The sequence below is a fragment of the Moschus berezovskii genome, chromosome 20 (genome assembly GCF_049115385.1).
Source record: "Moschus berezovskii isolate FMDL1 chromosome 20, NW_MosBer_1.0, whole genome shotgun sequence".
Lineage (NCBI taxonomy): Eukaryota > Metazoa > Chordata > Mammalia > Artiodactyla > Moschidae > Moschus > Moschus berezovskii.
Window position 1 is genome coordinate 20,609,178 of NC_142479.1, and position 27,158 is coordinate 20,636,335.

At 42.7% G+C, this 27,158-nt stretch overlaps 1 protein-coding gene across 12 annotated transcripts; it reads right to left on the bottom strand.

Moving 5' to 3' along the window:
• Positions 1-723: 723 nt before the first annotated feature.
• Positions 724-14,877, bottom strand: VEZF1 (vascular endothelial zinc finger 1). 12 transcript variants are annotated; one of them, XM_055399297.2, is made up of 9 exons: positions 14,702-14,838; positions 13,132-13,226; positions 12,705-12,812; positions 11,931-12,151; positions 9,471-10,165; positions 8,647-8,710; positions 7,419-7,620; positions 6,497-6,637; positions 724-3,064 (listed from the first exon to the last, which is right to left on the bottom strand). In XM_055399297.2, the coding sequence occupies exons 4-9, from the start codon at positions 11,934-11,936 to the stop codon at positions 2,637-2,639; spliced, it is 1,536 nt and encodes a 511-aa protein (XP_055255272.2). In that variant the 5' UTR covers positions 11,937-12,151; positions 12,705-12,812; positions 13,132-13,226; positions 14,702-14,838; the 3' UTR covers positions 724-2,636. The 12 variants fall into 12 exon arrangements, with proteins under 12 accessions (XP_055255272.2, XP_055255290.2, XP_055255246.2 ...); XM_055399315.2 differs by lacking the exon at positions 12,705-12,812; XM_055399271.2 differs by lacking the exon at positions 11,931-12,151 and having other exon boundaries at positions 6,497-6,634; positions 7,419-7,602.
• Between the last annotated feature and the right edge of the window lie 12,281 nt (positions 14,878-27,158).

Here is a 27,158-nt window from a genome sequence, read left to right on the forward strand (position 1 = left end):
GCTTTTTTGGGAGCGATGGCCATCGTGCCTTCAACACTTGGTTGAGTCAGTTCATCAGCATCAAAACTCAATTCCAGTTCCAAGACAGGAGAATGTCACCACAACCTACTTTGCCCCCCTCCCCCATTTCAGTGGCCCACTGTCATCTCCATCCTGCCAACTCTCTCCCTCCCAAAGGAAGACACGACGTGGCTTTATTATTGCAGACAAGCTTGAGTGAATAAAGGATGCATACAAAACAGCATTTTAACTGAAGTCATACAATGAAGTCTCACTCCTGTTTATTATACAATGAATTGATAAAGCAATCATTTCTAGTATATATCTTTTTTTTAAAGAACTAATACTTTCAGGGTTCTGACGACCACACTCTAGCCTGGGGGTAGGGTCCACACCTGCCCCCACTGAGGACTGCTCCTTGGGCCATTGTGGAGGAAGCCGGGCTGTGTCCATCCTGGAGGACTGGACTGCCTGCTCAGTCAGAGAGAGACGACACGGCCCATTAATCAGAGCCACAACCCCGTCCTGGGGCTGCGTGCCAGGAAACATGGGCTTCCTCCAAATGTGGCCACTGTCTGCCCAGTCCAGGCCTCAGCAGGGCCATGCGTGGGCCTTCCCTACACGAGTCCTTCCAGTAGTCCACACATAATGCTCTACGTATTAAAAACAAACCATCTTGGTACTGTGGATAGGTAACAGTTGTAACAAAGTCATAGCTACATATTTTTCTCTACATTTTGTTTATTGAGACAAACTAATTAAAAGGCACAAACATAGGGCATGTTTACATGGACATTATAACAAACATATACATTAAAAGTGTAGGAATGTGTTGCCTTCCTGCTAAACAGAAAGTTCCTAAGCTTTTATATATACAAAAGTTGTACAATTTAATGTCCTAAAGTACAAAAGATCATTTATAAAATTATTTTACACTAAGTACTATTTATTTTTTACTACGTAGTTCAACCCCCTCAAACTGTTTTGTATAATGACACACAGATACCTGTCCCTGATGTAGGAAGTCTGCCTCAGACGCAAGGTATTTTGATGCTTGAACTGACACAGTAGGGCATAAATGGAAGTCATCCAGTTTGATAGTCAGTCCTGCAAACATTTTGCAAGATTAACACAACTAATGTCCATTTCTCTTAACTGCAAGATTAAAAAAGGAAAGAAACCAAAAACATATTGCAACTTGAAAAAAAAAAATCACAGCGTCTTGGTTTTAGTAACTTTTTGAAAAAACACAATGCCTTAAAAACATTACTGTCTGGCATGATGGTGGAGAGTATGTGTTTCCCTAGCTTTTGGTTTCTATTTTATGTACAGAGATAAAAACATCCTGCTAAGAAATAAAAAGCACATGTCTTAACGTGCACAATCATTGCTGGGTTTCTGCAGGGAGTACAGACAGCTGTCTCCCTGAAAACCCCACAAAGCTGATACAAGTGTTTTCTCAAAGGAAAAAAAAAGTGATGTCCATATTTACAAAGTTGAACAAATCTGCACAATACTTGATTAAGAAACGGAAGGAGAAATTAAAAAAAAAAAGACTCTGCTTGTTCTGAAGGGGCATACTACCTAGTTAGTGGTTAGAATAAAAACTGTATACAATTTAATATAAGACATAAACTCTAGTGAGCAACTAACACATCTTTCCCTGTTGAAACATCAACAGGCTCTGATTGGGAGAGAGAGGGGCATATCACATCCCAGTGCCTCCAGCGTCTTCCAATTTAAAGCAAATACATTTTAACTGTTCCGAAGTACTCTGTGACCCCTGAACAGGAGTCCTGCTGGCATCCGTTTGTTAGGAGTCTGCCTGTCCGCACACCTGACTTCTCCTCTGCCAGTTGCGGCCTTTTCTTACCAAAACACAATGTGTATGTATAGTTTGTTTTTGTTTTTTTTTTAATTTTTTTTAAAAAGTCAACTACAATGCTGTATTTCATCAGGATTAGTATGCTGAGCAATATTTACATCTCCAAATATCAGGTCACAATCCCTATTATATGTTGAAGTTAGAATGATAAATTATCATATGCTTTGCATATCAGAGCTGGTATCACCTTTCCCATAGGGAATGCTGCCTGAAATTAACATATTCCCAAAGGTAAAATGCATATTCTCTGAAATGCATTTTATTATGACAATGCATGTATTTACTCATAAAAACAAACACAGACAATTCTACACTAGCTCTCAATCCGTGGATTTAGAACTTCAGGTTAAAGTCAGCCATCCACCTTGTTCGTATCGGGAGAAGAGCTCTGCTAGTGTTTAGAATAAAATGATTTCTCAGGGTTAGAAACAGTAATGCTGCTTTATTTTGAAATGGATTTTGCTTTTTTATGATTGGTTTTAATTCTGACATTTCATCTTGCCAACTACTATCCTGTTTAAGCAACGCTGTCAGCTAAAAGGAATTTCTGATTAAACTAAAGTGGTCCAATGATAAGTGACGTACATACCCTACTTTGAACAATCCCAGCCAAATTGGAGAAAAATGCTACTACACTATTATTAACTAATAAAATCTCCCAATTTCATGGTTTACTTTTTGCTTTAATAAACTAAAAGTAAGTTGCTGGTAAATATTTACTTTATCCCATATTCTGATTTTATAACACTGTTTACCAAGGCGGTGATGTAGGCAAAGCTTGGGGTAAGAAAGGCATGCTCTCTACAGGCCTCATTGCTATATTGAGAGGGGCAGCCAGCGTCATAGGCGTGGGCAGGTTCATTGGAGACGTGATCGTGACGGGGTGCGCTATATTCACCGGGGCAGTGACGGGGGTGGGCAGGTTGACGGGGGTGGTGAGGGTTAAAGGAGAGGTCATGGATAACGGACTGGTTATAGTCACAGGATGCCCTATGTTCATCGGGCTGGTTATGTTAACTGCACTTGAAACATTTACTGGGCTTCTCATGCTCATCGCGGCCGCCACTGTGACCGGGTTTGACATAGTCCCAGACGACACAGAGGACGTTATACTGAACGGAGGAGTGAGAGTCACCGGTGTCGCAGCAGCCGTGGAGGTCTGGCACAGGTTAGCAGCTTCTAAAGTAAGAAGACAAGAGGGCCTTCAGACTCGGAAAACAGCGAACACAATTCAGCTTCTGAATCAACTTCTTTTAATTAAAGAGGACAAACATTTAAAAAGTTAGATTACAGTTTTCTACCCCATGGTCAACTGGAAGGGAGGCTCCTTCTGAGCACAAAATTGGGGGCCGGGAATCCCAGCGTGAGAGCAGTTCTCTTTTCTGACACTGGGCTTTCCACAAGGACTGAGGAAACTGGCTTAGCCTTAGTGCTTTTGGTTTCAAGTTTAGATTTACTTACCTACCTCACAATGATGCTGGAAGATCAGGTAATTTCTGCAAAGGCACTCTGCGAGGCAGAGATATCAAGCAGGGCTAAGTATTACCACTACACTTCATGCGGCTCCTCTGAGTTCTACAGACTTTCCAGGGAAGAGCCAAGCACCCGCAGGCCACGCTAGAAGAGCTTGCTTACACAGAGCTGGGCTGATGGTTACACAACGGATAATCCGAAAAATCTTCTTATAAGGCACACTGTAACTAGCAGAGCTGTGTGTTCTCGATGCTATGTACTCTAAAGCTTTCTCAGAGGTGAAGCCACATTCTGTTAAGGTTTTAAAAATCCATTAGACACGGATGGAAAGACAAGCTATTTAAATAATCATGTTTATTTCAATCTTAGACAAATCATTTTAAATAACCCTGTTGCCTCTGCTTATGTTAAAAGAAAGAACAAGCATCCCTCAGTAGGTTTGTGTTCTCCTCCCCTCTCATTTTTCTCTTTCTGAAACTGACATAATCACCTATTTACCCCTAGTGTCATTTAACGGTACATATGACAAACCTCCAACCACCAAAGGGGACCAGCGAGGCTAGCAGACCCTGCAGTGAGTTGGGGGATCATAGTCCTTGTTATCAGCAAAGCCTGAGCACTTCTTAAGGAAAACTTTCCTCTGGGGTGACACCCCCCTACTCCACCCCTCAACCAAAATTCAGCATTATCTGCTGGTGTGTCAGAAAACAGCAGTTAAGACGACGGATGGGGGTGCTGTGACTTGGTTGTTGAAATGGAGAAATGCATTTGAGACTAAAGATGGAGGTCTGCCCGCATGCCACATGTGGTCAAATCATCTCAGGTGGACCCTTGAGTCAATGAGCAGCACCTCCTTGATGAGCATGATGTAACCTTGGCCCTGCTCCATACTCCTTATCAGGGATTCCCAAACCTGGCTGATGATCAAAATCATTCATCTAGGGAGCACTTAAAAAAAAAAATTGCTCCCCAAGAAGTTCAATCTTGAGATTTAGATGGAACCTGGGTATCTGTATATCTAAGATGCTCCTAAAATGATGATCGGATTGTCATCCACGTTTGGAAACTTAATTACCTTCTTTAAACCCAATATTTAAAAGTGACGTGCTGATTCAAGTTCAGGTTTTCAGGTCAGGAGTCTCTTCTCCCCAAAATGTGACATTTACTAACATGAACACAGAAGTTTCTAACATCAGTGGCCATTTCCAAAGAGATTCACATTACAAATGGGACTATAATAGCATTTTGTTTCATGGAGATCAGAAGATGAGCTAAACAACTGAGTCTTATTGTGCAAGCACACTGAAATACAATACCAAACAGAAGAGTGTAGAAACACAGAAAGAATGAGGGAGAAAACCAACTCATTTCTGAGATGACGGCAGCACTGCTAAAAGCATCCTCCTCCTGCTGTATCCCAGTGAATTTTCTCTCCCCCAGTCACCATCTCCCTACCTCCCCTACCATGTTTTCGTTTTAATCTAACCCTGTCCTTTTCTGTAACTTAACCACTTTGCTTCTTCTCTGAGTAAAATATCCCTCATAATATATTTTCAAACCACTTATGGCTCAGAGGTTAAAGCGTCTGCCTGCAACATGGGAGACCTGGGTTCGATCCCTGGGTCGGGAAGATCCCCTGGAGAAGGAAATGGCAACCCACTCCAGTATTCTTGCCTAGAGAATCCCATGGACGGAGGAGCCTGGTGGGCTACAGCCCACGGGGTCGCAGAGTCGGACACGACTGAGTAACTTCACCATTCACCATGCAATTACCATGGCATATACACATATATACATTTTTCTCCCCTATCCGCCATTCTCCACTCCTTCTATCACAAAACATCTTATCAAAATGACAATATTCATTTGGAAGACAGGAGAAAGCAGCACCAAGTGGAAAGCCTATCTGAACTGCTCCCTTCTTTTCCTCCAATGCCAGTGCATGCTAAGTTGCTTCAGTCGTGTCCAACTCTTTACGACCCTATGGACTGTAGCCCGCTAGGCTCCTCTGTCCATGGGACTCTCCAGGCAAAAATTTCCTCCTCCAGGGGACGTTCCTGACCCAGGGACTGAACCTGTGTCTTCTGTGTCTCCGACATTACAGGCAGATTCTTTACCTCTGAGCCACCAGGGAAGCCCTCCAATGCCAGCTGATGCATGAAAAAGAATGCTATTCCTTTTATCTTTATCCAAGTACAGGCTGCTCAGAAGGGATCTGAGAGGAATGGAATAGCTGCACTACATGAAAGCAGAGGGCAGAAGAAACTACACAGCAAAGGAATTACAGCAGAGCCTACATGCAGGGGGTCCCTCAAGAATTTAAAATAAGACACGACAAGGGAGAGGGAGGGAAAAAGGAACTTAAGACTCTGTCCTGTGGCTGATAGTGCTCTGACAAAATGATTTAACTGAAATGGCTGCGCAACCAAAGCTACAGCTGCTAAGCTAAAAAGCAGTGTTGAAAACTGATCTCCAACTGCTTCTTTATAAGACATACATGAGAGAAAAGCAGACCATTCTCAAAATGTCAGCAACAATCACATTCAAGTCACTATCCACTGAAGTACATGTTAAGCTGATGCCAGCCCAGTGACAGACTGAAAGAAATTAAGGGTGAGACAGAGAAAAGACACTGGCGTCACAGAGTCTAAAATACGAAAAAAATAACACAATTCAGAAACAACTCTAAACAGCAGAAGATAGCACAGCTGTAAGAAAACGAACTTATGAACACAGAAGGATAGTTCATCTAAGAGTGAGAATATTTTAGAAAGAAAAAAAAAAAAGGAGCCTTTAAAGCATGGAGGCTGACATAAAAAGAACACAAAAGGAACTCTGAGTGCACGTAGCAAAGTACCAAATGTGGCTCCAAATCTGTAACGAAAAGTAAACCAAAAGAAAGAACATGATAACAAGTACTGAGAAGTTTTATTTCCTAGGAAAAAGAAAACTATCCAGAAGCTTAGAAGCTTTGCTGCTAGTAACTCAACCAGAGACTTCCCAGCATAGAGTATCTCCATAAGGTGTTTCCATAAAGCAGCAATCTCTGAGCTGTGGCTATTTTCCTTTGCTACTTGGCATACACTAGATGCAAACACTTTTCTGGCCACGCTGTGGGCACTGGACACCTCATCTTACCTTTCTTTCTTGCTTTGACAGCTTCTTCCCACAGTCTCAATGTCTCTACCTGCTTCCCTGGCCAGCTCGTCACATGCTGCTGCTGCTGCTGCTGCTGCTGCTGCTGCTTCTGGTTGCTGGTCTCTTCACTCATGCACGCTACTCCAAAGACAAACCAGAAACACCGTCTTTACCCTGAAAAAGTGGGGGCTACTTTTCCAAAATCTAAAACTTAGATACCCTGACTCCTCACGCCTCTATGATCTTTATCATTTGACTCAATAATTATTTTACTCCAGTACATCTTTTGTGCGGCTATGTCTCTATTGGCCAAAACAGGTAATTAAAAAAAAATCCAGAAGGCTAGGGAAAATCAATGTAAAAGAATTCTTTGCTATATTAAAAAGCAAGTATCTTTCAGAACTGAACTTGGGTAATATTAGCATGGAATAACACTCATCAAAGTATCTAATATACTTAAGCTATTTGATCACAAAGGTGTACATTAAATTTCTGTAAAATTAACAAAGTTTGACATGCTAGATAATAAACCCAACATACTTACAAAGAAGCAAAAACAAATGAGATTAAAACACATTAACATTCTCTCCCATTCATTTGAGAATCTCATGTTTCTGCCACATAAAGCACATATATAGCAGAACACAGAATTAGGAAAACACTTTCTTCTGGTGGTTAGGGAGATCTTAAAGAAAAAGCCTTGGTAAATTCAAGTACTGAATTTTATCCATAGGTCCGTGGAATATTCTATCTTTGGCTCTGAATTTAAGGTAAATTTAAACATTCCAATGGTTATGATATCCCTTTTCTGTATAGATTTGGGTTTGGAAAGTAAAATATCTTCAATATATTATTAAAAAAAAAAATCTATACTCCATCAATCTGAAACACAGCAAGAAACGTGAGCTGAGGCGCCGCCTACTTTTACTGATGCCCTGTTTGCACGTGTTACAGTTGATGCTCTGGCTCTGCCCGTGCGTCTTCAGGTGGCTGGTGATGTACGCTGCGCTCAGGAGCTTCCCACAGATGTTACAAGACACCTTGCCTTCGTGGCGCACCATGTGTGTCCGCAGTCTGTCTTTGGTGGCAAAGGCAGCAGTGCATGTCTGCATGAGGGAGGAAAACTTTTTTTAAATATAGACTATCCTGTTCTACTCATTTTAAAGTATGTTATATTCTAAGGTATTACCCTACCCAAGTAAGCAAGCAGACTGAATTAATTGGATTTTAATTGCATGTCTTATGTAAAACTGTACTCATAACAAAACACCTGGTCAATTTTGGACCTTTACATTTTGAGGGAAAGAAAAAAAATCAAACAAGTAGTGAAAAGATGTGAGCTGTACAGTCAGTCAACCTTGGATTTAAATCCAGCTTCCTAATTCACTAAACAGTGTAATACTCAGCAAGCTAGCTAACCTGTCTGAATGTATTTCATCTGTAAACTGAAGGTAATACCTACCTCACAAAATTACTGGTGGATTAAGAGCCTGGCCCACGCCTCATAGCCGGCACTCACTCAATGACACTAGTCTCCATTCCCCAATTGGATTTTTCTTAGAAATCAAATCATTTACTTAATAGAATCAGTTATTAACAAATTTAACTAAAAGGAGCACAAAAAGACTTTCTGGATAAAAAACAGAATTACGGACACCTAACACAGTCATTTCATTAAGATTCTTAAACTTTTCATTACCACAATTTATGTCATTAAAAATGCTCCAATGTGGCAATAGCAGACAAAAATCTAGTAAGTGGTTACATTTGGGAAAACATTCCTATTTTCTTCTATTATAGTTAAAACAACCTCAACCATCAGCCCAGAAATTAATTTAAAGCACTTTATTCATTTCAAATACACAGTGACCTTTGCAAGAGAACACATTTTTTTTTCTTATAACACTGCTGCCCAAGGAAAAAGAAATGTAGCTTAACAAAAATAACATTTATTTACATTTTTAAATGATCTTGCCTCCCAGAAATAGAAGCTGTCATTTATGTTTTATAAAACTAGAATTCAAAAGGACCACGTTTACTCAAGTCAGTGATTTTAAAACTATTCAAGAATGGTGAGATTTGATTGGCTCAGACCTTCTGGATAATGTGCATTAAGTGCTACACTAAGGATAAGTCATTTTAACTCTTACTTGGCATTTGAAGGGTCTTTCTGTTGAATGGACATGTTTTACGTGACAGCTTAAGTGGTCAGGCCTGTGAAAGAGAGAGTTTCAACAGAAGATGTAATGGAACACACACAGAGAAATGCTGCTTACTGTGATGTTTACATGCTTGGCAGATATGGGTGGGGGCATTTTAAAGAAAGCTAGCAGAATTACCAACTCCCCACCCTCCAGTGCAAGCCTCCTTACCTCTCTTACCATAAACAAAGTCTTAGTCCTTTACTTGTTAATTTTCTCTTCTAGTCAACATGAAATCATTCTAGGTCTTGACTCTTTACAGTTACAGAATACCCAAAATTTACTAACACTTGCCAGAGACAACTGCTATTAATATTAACTTTAAAAAGCCTTTACAAATGAAAATTAGTGAAATGTTAGTAACCACAGAGAAATGGAAAAACACGCTCTCTTAAAATTTTTAAGAGTATCCAAGGTCATCCCAACTTCCAGGTTGTTTCCTTGATTTGTGCAGTGAACCTCATGACCATTCACCCAACTGAACTGAAAAGTACTGGTTTTGCAGTAATACGAAGTATTGATGTGCCGAATAAAGGCCTGAGTCCACCAAGGCACTTCTTAAATGAAATAATCAGTTAATCCCTATGTCACACTTGTCAACCACACCAAACTGGAATTAGCCCTGGAGGTATAATACTTTATCTGTCACCAATCTCCTCTAATAAGGCAGGCCTGCACATATCTAGTCTCACATAAACATTCTAGATCTAGAGATTGTACTGATATCATGATAGGAAAAAAAAAAAACAAAGAAACAAAGCACAATGCACTACCTGGAGAAGCCTTTCCCACAAACACTGCACGTATAGGGCTTGGTGATGCCGCCCTCGTGAGACCTCACATGGTAGGTCATGCGGTCCTTCCTCTTGAAGCGCTGGTTGCAAATAGGACACTCGAAGGGCTTTTCGTCCGAATGGGAGAGCTTGTGCCGGTTGAGGTGGTACACATCGCGGAAGGCCTTCCCACACATCTCGCACGCGTGGTTCTTCTTGACAGGCTTACTGGGTTTCTTGACAGACTGGGTCACGGGCATAGCTGTGCTGCTGGCACTGCTGCTGGGATTGGTGCCCGAGGAGGATGTGGTGACTGTGGACAAGATGCCCGCGATGGTTGACACCAGCGAAGTTCGGCTGCTGTCCCCAGCGATGGTGGAGATGAGGGGAACCACCGTGGTGGGGGTTTTCTTTGGCCGGGACACCAGCTTGATGCCTGTGTGGCAGGACTCGTGGCGCCTCAGGTGATAGCTGTCCCTGAAAGCTTTACTGCAGTAAGTGCACACAAAGGAAGTTTTGGGTTTTTCTTTCTTAATCCCAATGGCATCCTTTAATGTTTCTGGAGCAGCCTGAGGTTTCTGAGTTATTGGTATTGGAAGCAATGGTTTCTGATCAGGGGGCTCCACAGCAGAGCTCAGAAGGGGCAGCAAACTGTTCTGTGCTGCCTGCTGCTGGTGATGGGAGGCTTCATGGGCCTAAAACCAAACATTCACACTTCAGAAACTCGGCCTCTCACAACAACCCTCAAAATACAACATGCTTCAGACAACAGAGACCAGAAGAAACAATCAATGAACCTGTAAGCTACCCTCTGCAGCAGAGATGCAGCAACTACCTAGCTACTCTCAGAGCTCCCATTACAAAGCATTTAAAATCACTGCACAGACACAAAACTTTTGCAGATAAGTTGCTGACAGTGATCTTGCTTTCAAAGAGCTGACTAAACTACACACCACCCTGGTTCATAAGGGACATACCAGCTGACGAAATCAGTTTGTGTTAGTCTATCAGGGCTGAAACCAAGTTTAAATAACTTGTCAAAAAAATTACACTTCAGACTTAAGTGTTTAACAGTACCTTACTGCAGTAATGCACAAGCCACATACTTACACACATACACATACAGACATATTATCATCTACTTGTTTATTTTACCTAGGAAAAGACAGGCACTAGTTCTCTGAATACATATGCTAGTTGTTAAGTTTAAAGTTTTCACTTAATGCTACTAAAAGATTTGGCTGAAGTGAAACCTGGAAGGTATCTGTGAAGGCAGCCCCCAGCAGACACCTGTCAGTTGTTTTTCAGTTCATCTCATCCTTTAGCAACACTAATTCAAATTCTAAACTCAAGCTAGTAAGAGAAAACAAGATATAAATAATTTAAATTCCTTTCATTTTCATCTACTTCTAGTGGTTCTAAGTCCTGTTAAAGTATTGGACATTTGCTGTTATAAAGTGCTTTCCACTCCTCCAAAACTGGGGGCTGGACACTGTTTGGAAATTTTCTTTAGCTACACTGAAACCAACATTTCACTGTGGACCAGGTTCTTGGTATTTATGAGTAATTACTCTCTTGGATTTGATTCTTCCAAAATTGTCCATACCTCCATACTGATAAAACATTTAGGAAATGGTGGGGAAAAAAATTCCTGAAATAGTTCTTCCTAATATGTTGTACTTGATCAACATGAATTTTGAAACCTGACAGTAACCCTGAGCCCCTGTGCTTGAGTTTTGTAATCCTAAAAGGATATATGCACTCAGAGGTAAAAGTTCCAAATATTTTAAGCATACATTTTTGGAAGGGTCCATCCCATCATCTTAGAGATTCCAGACACTTATTTACCCTTCGTACTCTATAATCCCAGGTCCTACAGTTCACTCCATTAAGGAGAAAAAACCCTGGAGACAAACAAGACACACTCACTCATACACACACACAGCTCTTCTGATGAATAAGAACGGCTACCACACAGCCCCGTGTTTACTTGATAGCAGCACAATAGCTAACTAAGCCTAGACCCAGACTCCCCTAAATCATCAGGAGGTATTACTGAGTTACCATTTTCAATTTAATAATTTTGACTGAATCTTGTGTGCTTACTTATGAGTTCTCTTTCTAGACTTAGTGCTCATACTGAATTACAGTCCACTTTTAATTTAATTTAGGGAGCTCCTATAATTTTCAGGATCTACCCAAGTGACCTCAGTAGACACTTTAACAGATTTTGGACTCTAACCTTACCCCATCTTCAACCTTGCTGTAGGATACCCAAGCTTCCATACAGTATATAAAAGGTTAATAGCTGAAGATAGCTCAAGATATACAGTTTCAAAGGCTATCAGAGCAGATAATAGGAAACGCAAATCTTGTGGACAAAGTTCAGACTTATAGTGTTTAGAGGCATTTTTCAATTCTAAACAACCATTAGTTCGATGGAGTACTGAAAGCACTTACTGCCATTTTACCAATTCAGATGTCTGTGGCAACATAAAGTATTTTTACAGCATTGCTGAAGCTCACTCTCACACGAGGGTCACACCAGGTCCCTGCTTCTCGGGTGAAATGCTGTAGAATGCCTCGACCACTACGGGAATCACTCTCTGAGGATTCCTAGGATCCCCACACTTCTATATGAAGCCTTCTAAGAGGGGAACTGGGTTTCCCCAACTTGTTCTCTGGGGGAGAGACAGAGTAAAATAACAACCATGGCCTGCCTTCAGTTAGGTGGTTTTTTAAAATATATAACTCTGGGTAGACTTTTATTTGACTAGCATCATCAACCCAAAATTTATCTCCCATCTCTTTCAATAGCAAGGCTTTTTTTCTTTTTTAAAACCCTGCCCAAGCTTTCTTATGGGGCTGGCAAAAACAAAACAGAAATGTTACTTCATCACCCAGGGTGGTAGGATATGGCACCATGAAATCTCCAGTGCCAGAGGGTAAAAGATTTTGTACTGAAAGAAATTAGCATCAATGAGTCATATCTTGAATGTCCTGTTAGAAGAATCATCCATCAAACATTTTAACAGTTATGGCTTTCACTTTCCACCAGGTTATTTGGAAAGCAAGCAGGTATTAAAATTGTTTTAAAATATAAATTCAATAGGATGCTCCAGAAAACAACGAGAGAGTTCAACTCTCCATTTCCCCAGTGAAAATTACTTGAAACTGGAACTGAGTAAGTCTATTCATACCTTTCCAGAGAAAAGACTGAAATATTCTCTTTACCCATTCAACTGTCCTTGGCTCTAAATTATCACTGCACACATTGCCAAGCCCAGGATCAAACATTAGCTTTCACACTCCTCCATCAGGTGGAAAAAAAGATTTTAATAGCTGAAAAAAATTAAATAATATAAAATCTAATTAAAAAGTTGATCAATAAATGCTTGGCATTTGCTTTCCCCAGGAAAAGAATAATAAAAGTATTCCAAAAGATTTTTCAACAGTTTTCCAAAAATCAGTTAGGGGGTTTTCTTTTACATAAAGAACTCTCAATTTTTTCCAATCTCCATTAAGAGAGAGCACGTTTAATACAGTAAGTCTAAATCATTCCTCATGCGAAAAATCACTTCAGTGGCCCATTAATCCCATATTTTAAAATGACCATTTGAAAGCTTTTTCTCAAGAGGGCATTTGCCACCTTCACACCAACCTGGATGCAAGCTGGTTATATATCATTTCTTTTCCAATGCATTTTTAAGTTGACTTATCTCATTATCAAGCTCATCAAAGCACGTTAAAACAATACTAGATCAGAATGAGAAAAAGGCCAAGTTAGTGAATTCCATAATTTTGAGTATGCTCAATTTTAAGAAGCCTGAATACAATACAACAATTATTTAAAACGCAAATTACATTCGAAAGAATATGTCTTCAAACAATGCACCATCTCTACACAATAGGCAACGTTTGAATTATCCAGTTCCCTATATTAACTTCACTGGGATGGGTCCAGGGGCTGGGAGGATTATTTTTAAAAATTCTGCATCCGTTCTTGGTTAGTCACAAAAGGTTTCAAGCACCCAAGCTACGCGTTTGGGATTTCGCGAAGTTATTCAAAGAAGGAAAATAACTCAAAGAGGCGGGAAGAACGCACTTAAAGTGACGAGCTCCCTAGCCTCCAGTTCCGAAGTTTCCCCGTGAGCTCACTGCTGCTGCCCACCAAGTGCTTCGTTTGCAAACAGAAACGGAGCAGGAAAAAAAAAGAAAGAAAAAGTTCTCGGTCTTCTAAACAGGGGTCCCCACCTCAAGTGGGCCGACAAGAGGACTGCCAACATACCGGCTACAGTCCCCTTCAAGTTTCTTGCAAAAAATGAAGACCAACACCCCACGCATGACTCATCTGGGGGCTCTGTACGCGGACTTTGTTTGCTCTCTCCACTTGCCGTCTCCCCCACTTGGCTGGAGGGGACGCTCGCGGTGGGACGAGAGCGCGGCGCGCCGCGGGAGAAGGTGGGGCCCCCGCGCCGCCCCCGCCGGGGATTCCCCGGGCTGACCGGGACGGCGGGAGAGCTGGACGGAGGCAGCGGGTGTCAGCTGCCAAGGCTCGGCAGAGGCTTGCGAGGGAGGGCACGGAAAGCCAGTGAAAAAGTTTGGGGAGGGGACACACAGCCACAACACCCCCCAGCTGGGTAAACACGAGGGGGGCGGCGGGCAGGGGGAGTGGCGGGGAGCCCAGGGATACCCGCTACTCGCGCGGACCCGGAGGGGGTGTCAGAAAGTCAACACACGCACAAAAAGAGAGGGGCGCGGAGGACGCAGAGCGGGCGGAAGGCAGACCAAGTCGGGGGGCCTGAGTGGGACGCGGGGACCCCCGCACCCCACGGCGTGGGCCCCGGCCCGGCGCGCCGCCGCCGAGCGGACCGCGCTCTCCAGCGGCCCGGCGCCCTCCTTTCTCCGGGCCGCGGGCGCTGACAGCGGCCGGCCGCCTCCCTTCCCCGCCGGGGCGGGAGCGAAGGGTGTGTGCGTGTGCGTGTGTGTGCCGGGGGGGCCCGGGGGTCACCCCGAGGCCTGCGTCCTCCCGCGCGCCCCGCGAGGCCGCCTGCGTCCCCCTCAGCAGCCCCGCTCCGCCGGGGCGGGCGGGCGGAAAAACAAAGAGGGATTAAGGCCGGGCCGGAGAGCGGGGCCGGGAGGGAGGGAGGAGGAGCGCCCGCCCGCCCGCCCGCCGGCCCCGGGCCCGGCCCCCCTGTCCCCCCCGCGCCCCCCCGGGGGGGCCCCAGTACCTGGAACAGGAACGCGGTCCAGTTGGCCTCCATGGCTGCGGCGGCCGACCCCCCTCCTCCCCACTCCCCCCGCTCGGGGCGCCTCCTCAGCCGGAGGAGGCGACAACAAAGCGGCGGCGGCGGCGGCGGCAGCGGCAGCGGCGGCTCCTCAACATGGCAGCGCCGAGCGCGGCCACTTCCGGTAACCTCCGGGACGCACCACCGCCGCGGCGAGCGCGGGCGGGGGGGGAGCCCCGAGCCGGCCGCCGCCGCCCCCGGCGGCCCCGGCCCCTCCCGCGCGGCCCCGCGGCCGGCTCTCGGCCTCGGCGCTCAGCCAGTGCCCGCGGGCGGTGGGGTCGGGGCCCCCGCGGCGGGGCCGGGGTGGGGCCGGGGGCGGGGATGGGGCGCGGCGTCCCCCCCCGCGGGGGTGTGTGGTGCTGCGGTCCGCGGCCCAGGCAGCCGGAGCAGGGGGAGCCCGGGAGAGAACATGGAGGACGCCAGGGTCTGGCGCGGCCTCGCTGGGCACGGCCGCGCCGGCGGCGGCTACGCAGGCCCGGCGCCCGGCAGCATCGCGGCCCCGGCAGGCCCTTGGCGGAAGGCGCGGGCTGCGGCGGTCCCGAGGCTCTCCGGTCCCCTTTGCGCAGCACGGCCCCTACCTCCAAGCTGGAGGAAGCCCCTTCGACTTGGAGTGTCTCTCCCGGCTGGTATTTCATCCCAGCGAAACCTCTGCACTCTTGGCGCGACACGCATCTCTGAGTGGCTTTCCAGCTCAAGCAGGGAATCCCACTGGGGTGCAGCCTCAGATCCTCCCTGTGCAGAAGGAAACACTTCCCACGCGCAGAGGTGTCATTACTGGGTTATTCTTGGGTGAAGGGCTAAGCTTCCCTATCCTCCTCCTAACTTCAGATATGATGAGAAATTCTACTTAACACCCCCCCTCCCGCCCCCAAAAATATTTTAAAGAGAAAGTATAGACAAGAAATTGTTTTACTTTTTTAGTACAGTCTGCTTCTTCACACCCCCCAACCCCCCGCCCCAAACAAAAATCGAACTTCTGGTTGGACAGCGTCAGATGTCACTGAGGTGACCCCAGTCTCTGTTTGCAGTTCCAAGTCTTCCGTGTAGGCGTCACTGCTATTGGAGCTTTGCATGATGATGCCCTGAACGTCTTCTATCCATTCCTCACATAGAGGTAGCTATTGGGAATAGCAGAGACAAGCTATTATTAAACAGTTGCCTCCAGTCTTGTAAGTCTCCTGTGGCGGGAAATGAGGGGACAGACTCTGTCAGTTTTTTCATAAATTCTGGTTTTAAAAAAATATCCTCAGATAAGTCACATTATTTCAAGACTTCAACATCTTTCATAACTGACTCTCTTATCTTATCCCCTCCATTTATTCCTCTGAAGTCATATTCTAATCAAGGTCACCATCTCGTTTCCCCCATACATACACAATAAAAATAAAACGGGTGTGGAATTTGACTGGTAAACTGAAGAGGCACAGTAATCTGACGGTCTGTGCTTCTTTTCCATCCACTACACATGTATACCCCGCTGCCCACTCTCCTCTCCTCTCCTCAGTCACCAGAATGAAGGGGCTGGCAAACGTTGGTCTGGTTTCTTTTAGAGCTGATTCCCTACTGGAAATCTTGCGGTCGAATGAGAAGTTCTGCAGTTTCAATCAGTGGCAGAAGCAGGTAACACATCAGGGAACCAGTCAGCCTAGGACAGGAGGGGACAGAAAATGATGAATAGTTTCTGATTACACTCCTCAGCTAAACTGCTACAGTGGCCCTTCATGTCTGCTAAAAAATGTCCATTAGTCTCTTTTGCAAAGAGAAATAAATGGTTCAGGAAGCCTAAGCTTATATATACATATAAGATAAGGAAAGGACCAAGATGTAAACCTAAGAAATTAACTAGGTAAACTAAAACCTTTTGGCTCTGACCTGAGACACTGCACATTCTTTTGTTTTCATTCAGTGAATGCAGGTCTCTGCTTCTTTCCTATCTTAACACATTGACTTCAAGGTCTCTGTAATACATGTCTCCAGTGTTTCTCCTCCCCTGTACAGCCTCTCCTACTTTGCTGCCTTTCAAACTGTAGTGAAAATGAAGCTTCAGGATTCTAAGTCTAGCACTTGATGAAAACCATTTTTCTAATGACAATGTTGCTGGACTCTCTTGAACTTCTTTCCCCAGAATCTAGAAAACCCTTTTTAGCAATCCTCCTCAAAAAAAAAACACCTCTGGAGAGGGAGAGGGGGTTCCCCACTACCACAAAGTAGACGTCAAGTGAGAACCATCTAGTTCTCATTACTGAAGAGCACGATTCAGAAGTATCACTTTTCTTGAAGTAAATGGCTCATTTTTCTATCCATGAGATGAAAACAGAATTCCCAATTGCTCCGATTTTTCTTTCCCCTTAAAAATGAACAACCTTTTAAATTCAGATAAATGTTAAATCTTAGGTTATTTTCCAAAGAAACTATCCAAAAGTTTGGAACAAGTACTCAAAAAACAATCAGCTCCACCTATTCTGAGGAATATAATGAAATTAGGAAGATCAAAGATTCCATCCTTAGGACAGACAGAATCTTTACAAACAAAATGAATCCCTCTCCTCAAGCCTGCTTCCAAGACCAGACTGGGGCCCAATCAAAACATAGCAGTGTCTAAAGATAATAAATTCATCTTGATTATTGTAAACAACTTTCAGTGAGTGCGTCAGCGGTGCTACCTCCAGATATGATGAATAACTGAAATGTCTGGTGTCTAAGACAAAAGAACAAAGAAACATACCTGTGCCCACATCCACCCAAATAAACGTCAGATTTGCTCCCCACCCTGTGCAGGTTCCTTCCCACCTCCTCTGCCCCGGTGTGTATACCCTGTGACTGCATCTTTCAGGGCCTGTTTCCTCACCTGGAAAATGAGAACCAAGTAAATACCTGCCTCACAGATAGGACTGTGGATAAAAGAGAAATGTAGACTAAAGGAGAAATGTGTATAAACAGCTTAGAGAATATAACAGGTGCTAAGAAGGTATTTTTATTGGTGCTATTAAATGGTTCTAGCTGAAGTCTGGGGCTGGGAATTCTGCATAAGAGCCCTGAGCCAGTTCTTACTTTCTCTCAGGGTAGCAAGTTTTTCCCTGTGCCCCACCCACCCCTCCCTTAAAGAGCCCTAAGGTAAACAGCCAAAAGGCTAATGACAAATGACAAAGGAAGAGACCTATTAAGATTAGCATTTCCAAAGACAACTTTTAGCAAACATTAGAAAGTAACAGGATATTTTCTTCCCATTTTTAAAAGGACTTTAAAATCATGTGAGTACATTATGATTCGATTCAGAATCCTAGGAATAGAAAACATCTCTGCTATTGTCAATTACCTTTCCCAAGAAAGACTGCTACTCAACAAAGCAAAACCGAATCAAATCCAAAACTTTTCATAGAGACCATCTACTTAGGAGCAGCTTCAAATTGGCAGTTAAGAACTAATGCTTCATGCAAGAAAGCTGGAACTAACTGATCTACTAGTAAAAAATCAAGACTGCAATATTTACCAAAAATATCAGCTTGAGAAATGATACCCTTCATTAACAGCCTCAATGCAACTGAAGAGAAAGGACACACACTCTACCAGACCAAACCAAAGGTAACAACCACCCCACCAACACCTTCCGTCTCTACCCCGCACCCCCGCTCCCACACACACGAGAGACACAAAAACAAAAACAACCAAGCCTCTCTGAGAAGAAAGCAGAAGTTAATCTGCCCTTCCCACCTCCCCACACTAAGGGCTTTAAGCCAATTGCCTGTGGCCCATGTGGTCAGAAGTTGGGTTTGTGTTTCACTCTACCACCTAAAGTGTCATCACTAGTTATTTCTGTCTTAGCTGGTAAGGTGAGGAAGGGGAAACAACAAAGCCTCCCCTCCCCCCGCCCCCGGCTAAATACTTATTTAAATCCCTTAACAGCAGGGACTTAGTCACGGAGAACAAAGGGACAGGGAACAAATCTACCCATTTCCCTAGTAGACCTCTACTGGTAGTTGAGGGTCCTGAAATACTCATTTGTTTCTAAGAAGGGCCATATGCCCCAGATACCCAAAACCTATCCAAAGCCATGGTAACACATTTATCACCTTCACTCTTTCTGAAAGAAGCTGCTACAAACCATGCCTAACCCGTCATCAGTTCCACCCATAAAACATCTGAGTAGAAATACCTTCCACTTTACAGACTCCTGAATGGCTGACAGAGGACACACAACAAATAGCAAGCAAAACAGCACAGGACACAAGGATGAAAGAAACTAAGGCAGGTCAAAAATACACAAGCAAGAAATTTAATACAACTGGAAAACATACTCCAGGCACCAGCATTTCTCCTTTGGACACCTGCTCCTCCCTGCCCTCAGATGCCCCAAGCCCAGGGTGGTGGCTGAGCTTGAAAAAAAGTTGACAGGTCATGCAAACTTTGTGGGCCTGAACCAAACTAGAAAGCTTAGTTCAGTGACATCATGCTAATAGTAAAAAACATAAATCCTTACATAAGCAGGTACTCTGGTACAAAGGAAAAGCTCTTTCCAGTGGTATAGCCTCCACCCCAAATATATTCCACTGGTTAAAACAGGGATAGAATGACACTACACTGTGCTAGCAGTCATCTGTCTCCATTACTGAAAATATGATCCATTTGCCAAAAAACAATTTGAAAATGGTGCTTGTTAACGCCTGTCCAGATGCTCTTGTGAAGACTGGGGCAGAGCAAGAACATACATACTGAGTGAACTCTCTCTACCCAAGTTCCAACAGAAACATCTCAATTTCGTCTTCATCTCAGACTCCACAGCTCAGAATTCAAGTAGGATTCTGTTTCTCTTAGTCTTCAAAGAGCAGTGGTGACCTAAGACACTGATGTGGCATCACAAAACTTAGACTAAGCCTTAGGTAGGTTACTCCACTTTAGACAGCGACGCCGAGATGGCAACACAAGGCCAGAACAGCGCAAGATCTGGCACAAGCTCCAGATTTGCTTCTTTAAGGATGTTTCTTGACTCTGAGAAGTCTGAACTATTACAGAAGCTGCCTAAAGTTCTACAGTCAGTCATCTGGCCCAGTATATAAGCAGGTGCAGGGAACCTGGCGAGCTGGTTTTTAGTCTACAGAGACAACAGTTGTACTCAGCATTTAATCCTTAAGTTGTATACTAAAACATAAGGCTTACCTGCTATCCACTAATACTATGTGAAGCAGTTCACCCTTGATTTCCTGAGCTGTGGCAGTAAGCTCTTTGCTAGACCTGAAAAGGGCAATTCCTAGAGGGCAGGATAGATTCTGACTTGGTGAACAATGTACTATGATACACAGGGAAAATGGATCAGAGAATCTAGGTGTTTCCTGAAGTAATTTTAGTCTCCAAAACAAAGCACACAAAGCTCTACTCAACTAGTTGACAGAAGTTAATTAGCCTTTTACCCCTAGGCCTGACCCTGTCCTCTGCAAGCTGTTTTACTGACCTTACATTAAGTCCCTCCCCAACTTCCTAGCTCCCAGCTGTTTCCTCTTGTTTTTCCAGCTTCCTTGCTCCTCACCCACCCCACAACCTCTCATTTCACTTTCTTTCCCCACTCCTCCCCTTCTATTCAGCAGTGAATGCTGACAGCAGATGGCAAGTACTCAATTGAAGCCAGTGAAAATGCGTCCAAAGCATCAGGTAAAAGGCAGTCCCAGAAATAAGAATCCCGGGGGTTGCAATACACACTATCTCTGCCTCTCACTGATTTATTCTTTAGATGGGAAAGGCATATGTTTATTTTTCACATATGGAAGAATTATCTTCAGACAAATTTATTAAAACTAAATTAGATAACTAGTTTTGCTTAGTTAATGCTTCTCTGGGACAAGAGGATTTTTAAATTTGCATTAGAATTGATAAATTTTATTCCTAATTTGTCCAGGACCTACATAGTACATTTAGCAAAACTCATAAAGTCTTAGGACGTCCCCACGTATGTGCTATACGTAAGTTCATTTAGTTAAAGATCACTGATCTTTAGTTACTCTGATCACTTAAGCAAAGCATATGGAAAGTTCAAGTTCATACAATCCGTGATTAGCTTTCTCCCCACACAAGAGCTGAAAAAAATGAAAGGAAACCTCAACTACTAGAGGAAGGTTTGGGATTTGTTCCACAGTGATCTTAAAGCCACAGGAATTTGGGGATGGAAATGCACCCGAGAAACCAGGAAAGGGAGAGGGGAAAGGCACCCCAAGGCCACAGCTTCAATCAGCCAAGTTTAACTGAAGTCTCCCCCATGGCTCTAAGAACCCTGGTAAATGCCTAGTCCTAGAGATACTGCATGGATGTGATCTAATCAGCTCACTTCAGCCCAAAATTCAGGCTGTGCTATCTCCAACCTAGAATGATATATTCTAGGTTTTGAAAGGCTAGCCAAGACACCCTAGGTACTAACTTTCCAGTTCATAATGGATTGGACAAAACAAAGACCTCCTAACGTGGATTCTCTCCTGGGAAAAATGGCTCATGTGTAGAACTATGCCATAACTGTCATCCTTTTTCAGTAAGCAAATATTTATGAAGCATCTATTTAAGACCAGGAACTGTACTGGTCAGTCACTGGAATACCTTTAAGAATCTCCTCCAATAGAGAAATCAAAACTTGAAATAATTATAGACTAGTTAGATGTTTATACAAAATGATAAGAGTACTGGGAAGAAAACAAAATATTAAAGGGGCTACTTGTTCCGCTAAATGAGACTTCACTTCATTGGTTCTCACATAACTGACAGCTTTGACGCTGGACTGTCATCTAGGGTTGAATATCACAACTAATGCCTAATAGGCTGTACGCTCAGGACCAAGTATAACACCGATTGTTACTGCAAACTGGAAAGTCATCACACATTGCTTTTAAAGCTGACAAAGCAATTCAATCTGGTTTTGTGTATCAGATCTATTTTGCTAATATGAATTTAAGTGTACACTTAGCTAACAAAACAAGTGCATGTTTACAAACCTTTGCCCATTCTCAGAATCTTTTTCGTGCTACTATCCTTTGTGAGACTGCAGCTTGGTAAGAGTAGCTAGCCAGGCTCTGGCCACTGTCTGATCTGCCTTCTGTGGGGCCAGTGTGACCAGAAGGGGTCAAAGGCAGGCAAGGGCTTCTCTGTGCTGGCTGTGCACTGCACACTAGAAAGCCAGGGAGCTAAGTACCCCACTTTGTGCTTCTGGGCTCTGGGTGATGGCCACTGTGACAAGATGAACACTGCTTTGAAACAGCCCTATCAACCTGGCTAAGAACATGGATCAAAGACAGCACCACAGGGCACCCTGGTGGCATCAGGTGGGTATTACAGATAGTGATCACTTGGGTCAAAGACTTCTCTTTCCCCCTAACCTCTCCACTGGAAAAAGGCTGTGTTTTTAAAAAAAAAAAAAAAAAGCAATATAGTAATAAACAAGAACTTGTCACTAGAAGACATGGACTCAAGTTCTGGGTCTGTCACTTTAACATCTTCGAGTCCATTTCCACAAAATGGAAATGGAGTTCAACTCCAAAATAAGGCTAGAAACATTGGAGAATTAAAAGGAGTCAAAGCACTCCATAAAAACAGCTAATACTTCCACTAAGTATTCGTCCTATGTCATTTCATTTTCCCCTCTAACTTTTCCATTAAGAAGGTAGAAAATGGCACAAACTCTTGAAGTCACTACTTTGGAACTAAGCCCAATCTGACTGGAGGACCACACTACATATAAGATCTAAGCTATGCAGTTCATCTGCTGAGGACTTCATGACGGTATTTATACAAATACAGAGAGTGTTGTGCACCAGGCATCTTAGAAAAAGTGTCAGAAAGTTATTAATACAGATTTTGGTCTCTAGGAGTTTACCATGTAGCTGGAGGAAATAAAACATACATGAAATCAGACAACAGTTTAAGGGCAACATGCAGGTGTACACATTATGTGACACTATGTATGCTGAAGAAAAGCAAAGCAGAAATACAATGTAATTAGTGCAAGAATGCTTTAGTCTTTAGCAGATCATGAAGGGAAGAATTTTCAAAGGCAAAAGTAATGAGTGCTTTTAAGATTTGTGAATTTGCAGAGTCCGTGGCTTTGAGAACTTCTTATGCTAGTTGATCCTCTATCAGCCTAAGATCAGGGTCAGGGTCCTGGAGTAATGTTAAGATTCCCAAACCAGTAATATACTACCCAGTTTCTTCATTCTATATAAAAATCTCTTTATTACACTAATAAAAAAGAACCAAAATAATTCAATCCTACTGAGAAAACTGTAGAAACTCATTGAGACAGGACTACTAAATTCAGAACTAATTTAAGGCTCCTTCTGTAAGAATTATACCTAATAATGGAAAATCCAGGAGAAAGCAGGGAGACCTGGATTTGGCAGATCCCCTGGAGAAGGGAAAGGTTACCCACTCCACTATTCCGGCCTGGAGAATTCCAAAGAGTCAGACACAACTTTCACTTTGGGAGAAAGCAAAGAGAGGGAGCCCCTCTGCTCCTTTAGGAAACAGTACCATCAATTCTAGAGGATCTGTACTGAAGTGTGGCACATCTTGCAACAAAACAACTTTCTTTTTGACTTTGCAAGACAGATTTTGGGGGGCAGCATTTGTTTTTACAATTATACATTGCTTAGACTAGTATTTAAATTAGCTGACCCTGGAGCACAGGCTTGACTATGCAGGTCCACTGGTATGTTTTTTTCAGTACTACACAACCTATGATTGGTTGAATCTACAGATGCATTAACTGCAGATACAGAAGGCTGACTATAGTTATTTACACTGTGTGGCAGGTCAGCACCTCTAACGTGAATGGTCAAAAGTAATTTGCATTTCCTATTTTCACTGCTGAGAAATTATTTGATGCAATGTTAGGATTACCACTTTCTCCAATAATCTACCCAGCTAGGGACTAGGTTTCTATGCCACTTTGCTTTTAAGGAGTACTAAAGTTCTTTCTCTTTGTCAATCAACATTTATTAAACTGTGCCAAATGGAGACGGGAAACAAACCCAAATAGCATTTTGAAGAACTCCATCTAGCTAGTAAACATTTGGCTCACTGGGAAATGCCAATACAACAAAAATTCTACTGGGTAGAAAAAATTAACATACAAATTTCAACAGTAATAAAATTGTGAGACTAAACGCATCACAGGGAAGAGAGCTATTTTATGGGTTTCAAAGCTTGCTTTTTATAATTTCAGAAATTAAATCTAACTTGACAGTGATAAGGACTTGAAGCAGCAGGGTGACTGCTAATAAGCACAGAAAAGTTTGAAAATATAAAAAAAAGAAAAAAACCCAGAAGTAAAAACAATCATGATCAGTAGAAAATATTTACCAGATCAAACAGAGCAGGGAAAATGTGATTGAAAATGGTGATAAACTGTAGATTGCATTCCACTGTTCCATACTAGACGAGCAACAGTTTTAGGAAGATCAGACTTTATGGCCAGTTTACTGGTTTTTCATTTTAGTAATGATTTTGGGTGTACGGACAAAGATGTCAGCATGGCAAATGCAGCATTTTGAAGTACTCATCTAGGAAGTAAACAAAACCTTGTTCTTGTTCAAGTGACAGACACAAATGCACAGGGGCTAAAAACTGGCTCTACTGAGACACAGAACTTGGCTCTCACCATGCTGCATGTTTACCACGTAGTGTCAGAGAACAAAAGGATCCTCTTTTTTGTAGTGGGCTTGTTAACCAGCAAGCACACTTATGCCGTGTACACTTGTGGTATAGCATACTGTTAACCAACATTTTACATTTCATCTTTAAGTTGTGCATGTGCGTGCTCAGTTGCTTCAGTCGTGTCCAACCCTTTGTGACCCTGTGGACTGCAGCCCGCCAGGCTCCTCAGTCCATGGGATTCTCCAGGCAAGAGTACTGGAGTGGGTTGCCATGCCCTCCTCCAGAGCATCTTCCTGACTCGGACTGAACCCGCATCTCCTGCATTACAGCTGGATTCTTTACCACTGAGCCACCAGGGAAGCCCCTTATGTTGTGGATGTCACTTATTTTGTAATTCAAGAAACAAAATTCTCCAAAAATTGTTAGAAATATCAGGAGATAAAAAGATGGAAAATGCCTTAATGTTACTTATCTTCTTCTGTAAGTATCAACTGAAGGACTGATTTCCAACTTGCAAACAAAAGAACCTAAGAGTCTATTTACTGGTTACTTACTCAAGATGCTCAGAAAGGGAAGTAAAATAATTCAAATTTCTAGGTTTCTTTCTAAGCAACTGAATTGAGTAATTATCTTTCGAGTGTCTACGCAGTGCACAGCATTGTGCTATATACCTGGGAAGAAAGGGGAAAACAGGTTATGACCTGTCAGAAAAGAGACAGTAAACTCACTGACTAAAGGTATACTGGCTAGAGTTTTAAGATACGATAGAAAAATACTATGCAGAACAATGAGGAAGGATGAGTAATGCTTTTTCAGTGACTATCAGGTGACAGACACTGTCTTTGGTTCCTTAGAAAATAAACTCACGAATCCGGATGAGGCAGATAAATGGATAGAACATGACATATGCCATACCAGATATACACAAAGTCTGGGCCAACACAGTATGAAGGGTGTTTTCAGAGAAATGACTTTTGACGCTGGGACGAGGTTATCAACAGCTTTAGATTCAGCCCAAGACTCCAAGTACTAGTTAAAGGCTGTAGGTTACCTTTTGTCAACTGATGTAGTAGTCCATTCATAAAGATTATACCTTAATAAACACAACCTGAAAGCTTATCTCAAACTTATAAAGGCTCTCCTAATACCCAGCACTTCAGGGTACAATTCTGCCATGCCATCTGGCACTTAAAACAACCTCCAAGTTTAGCCTTTTTCTTTTACAATGGGAATTCCAGATTTTCACTTGAGCAATTTAGGATTTAGTCTCTTCACAAGTTAAATTAAGATGTCAGAGCTAACATTTCTTGAATTAAGAGACAATTTAGTGTACTTTCAGTACTCAATCCCATTTGCAGCAAGGCTATTTCACTAGTTAGCAACTGCCTTTGGTAGCCTAACTTGCTACATAAAAGGTGAGCTTGGTAGGCAAGTTATCTCTGTGTAAATGTGATTCTAGAATCCTCTTTTGGTGTCTTATTCTTCAGTTTCTAACATTTGTGTCTGAAGGGAAGTGCTCCCATAGTGACTAAATGGTATCACAAGTGGGCCTAAGAAACTTATTTTTAGTGACAGAAAAGCTTGTGTCCTTTACATTTTTGTAATGTAAAGTTGAAGGGAGGTGGGAATGACAAATGCTGCAGTGTTAGTTCCTAACAGAGAAGTCTGTACTGACATTTTGATCACAGGATACTCTGCCTGTTCTGTAGAACAGAAAAATTTAAACAGCCAACCTAATGAATAGACAGGGTTTTAACACAGTAACAATCACTGAAAGTCTCAGTAATGTCAAGAAATAAGACTTATCACTCCAGAAAGTGTTTCGCACCATATAAACGAAGGTTTCTCAAAGGATACTCATTTTTTATATCACATGACCAATTTCATGGCTAGAGGGGGGAGGGTGGGAATGGGTGGCACATATCTACTCCTGTACCTGATTCCTACACTTCTGGCCTTCCTATTACATACTTGGAGATGTACAAGGCAGGCAGAAAAACAAGCTGCTTCACATCTTCAGCATCTTAAGTACCAGAACCTAGACAGTTTTTTGATTTATACAAGTTTGGTACTCGTTAAGTACTATTCAAAACCTAAAGGAAAACGCAAAGGATTTTGACCACAGATGCGGAGGCAAAGGTAGAGTTACAGGAAAATAACTCAGACCAAAAAAATTCTAACTTTGGAGCTGATAGAAGATTAAGTTTCCACCTTGCTGTTACCATTCTTTGCCCTAGGATATTTCCTGGTTAATTTTGCATCATAGCTCCCTCTAGTGGCTATGTGATTTCTTCCTAACATTTACTCAAATAGGGGGAGTGGAACAGACCATGGTAAACAAAATAACACCCCTCGAGACAACTCACTAGACATCTGGCATACCTTTAAAACTGTTTGCTCAAAGTATATTTGGTGAGGTGAGTATAGCATTCTATAGCTCTTAATTTCTATCTTTACACTGATAATTCTATCAGCAATTATAAAAAATTAACACTTTAACCTTTTAAGAGATGAAGACAAAACACCCAGGATCTACTCAACTGTTTCTTCTGTTTTGCATACCTACATAAATGGCAATCTCCTTGTTTTCTCTCTTGCCAGTGAGTCACCTATTTTAAAACGTTTGAGATTTTTTTCTGCCTAAGCACCACGAAGAACTTTTGTATAAGAAAAAGATCTTTCTCTCCTTTCATCCCTATGAATCACATTAAAAGGTTGTCAGGTATAGCTTTCAAAGTTACAAGAAGCACCCCACCCCAATCTCAATCTTAAGTAT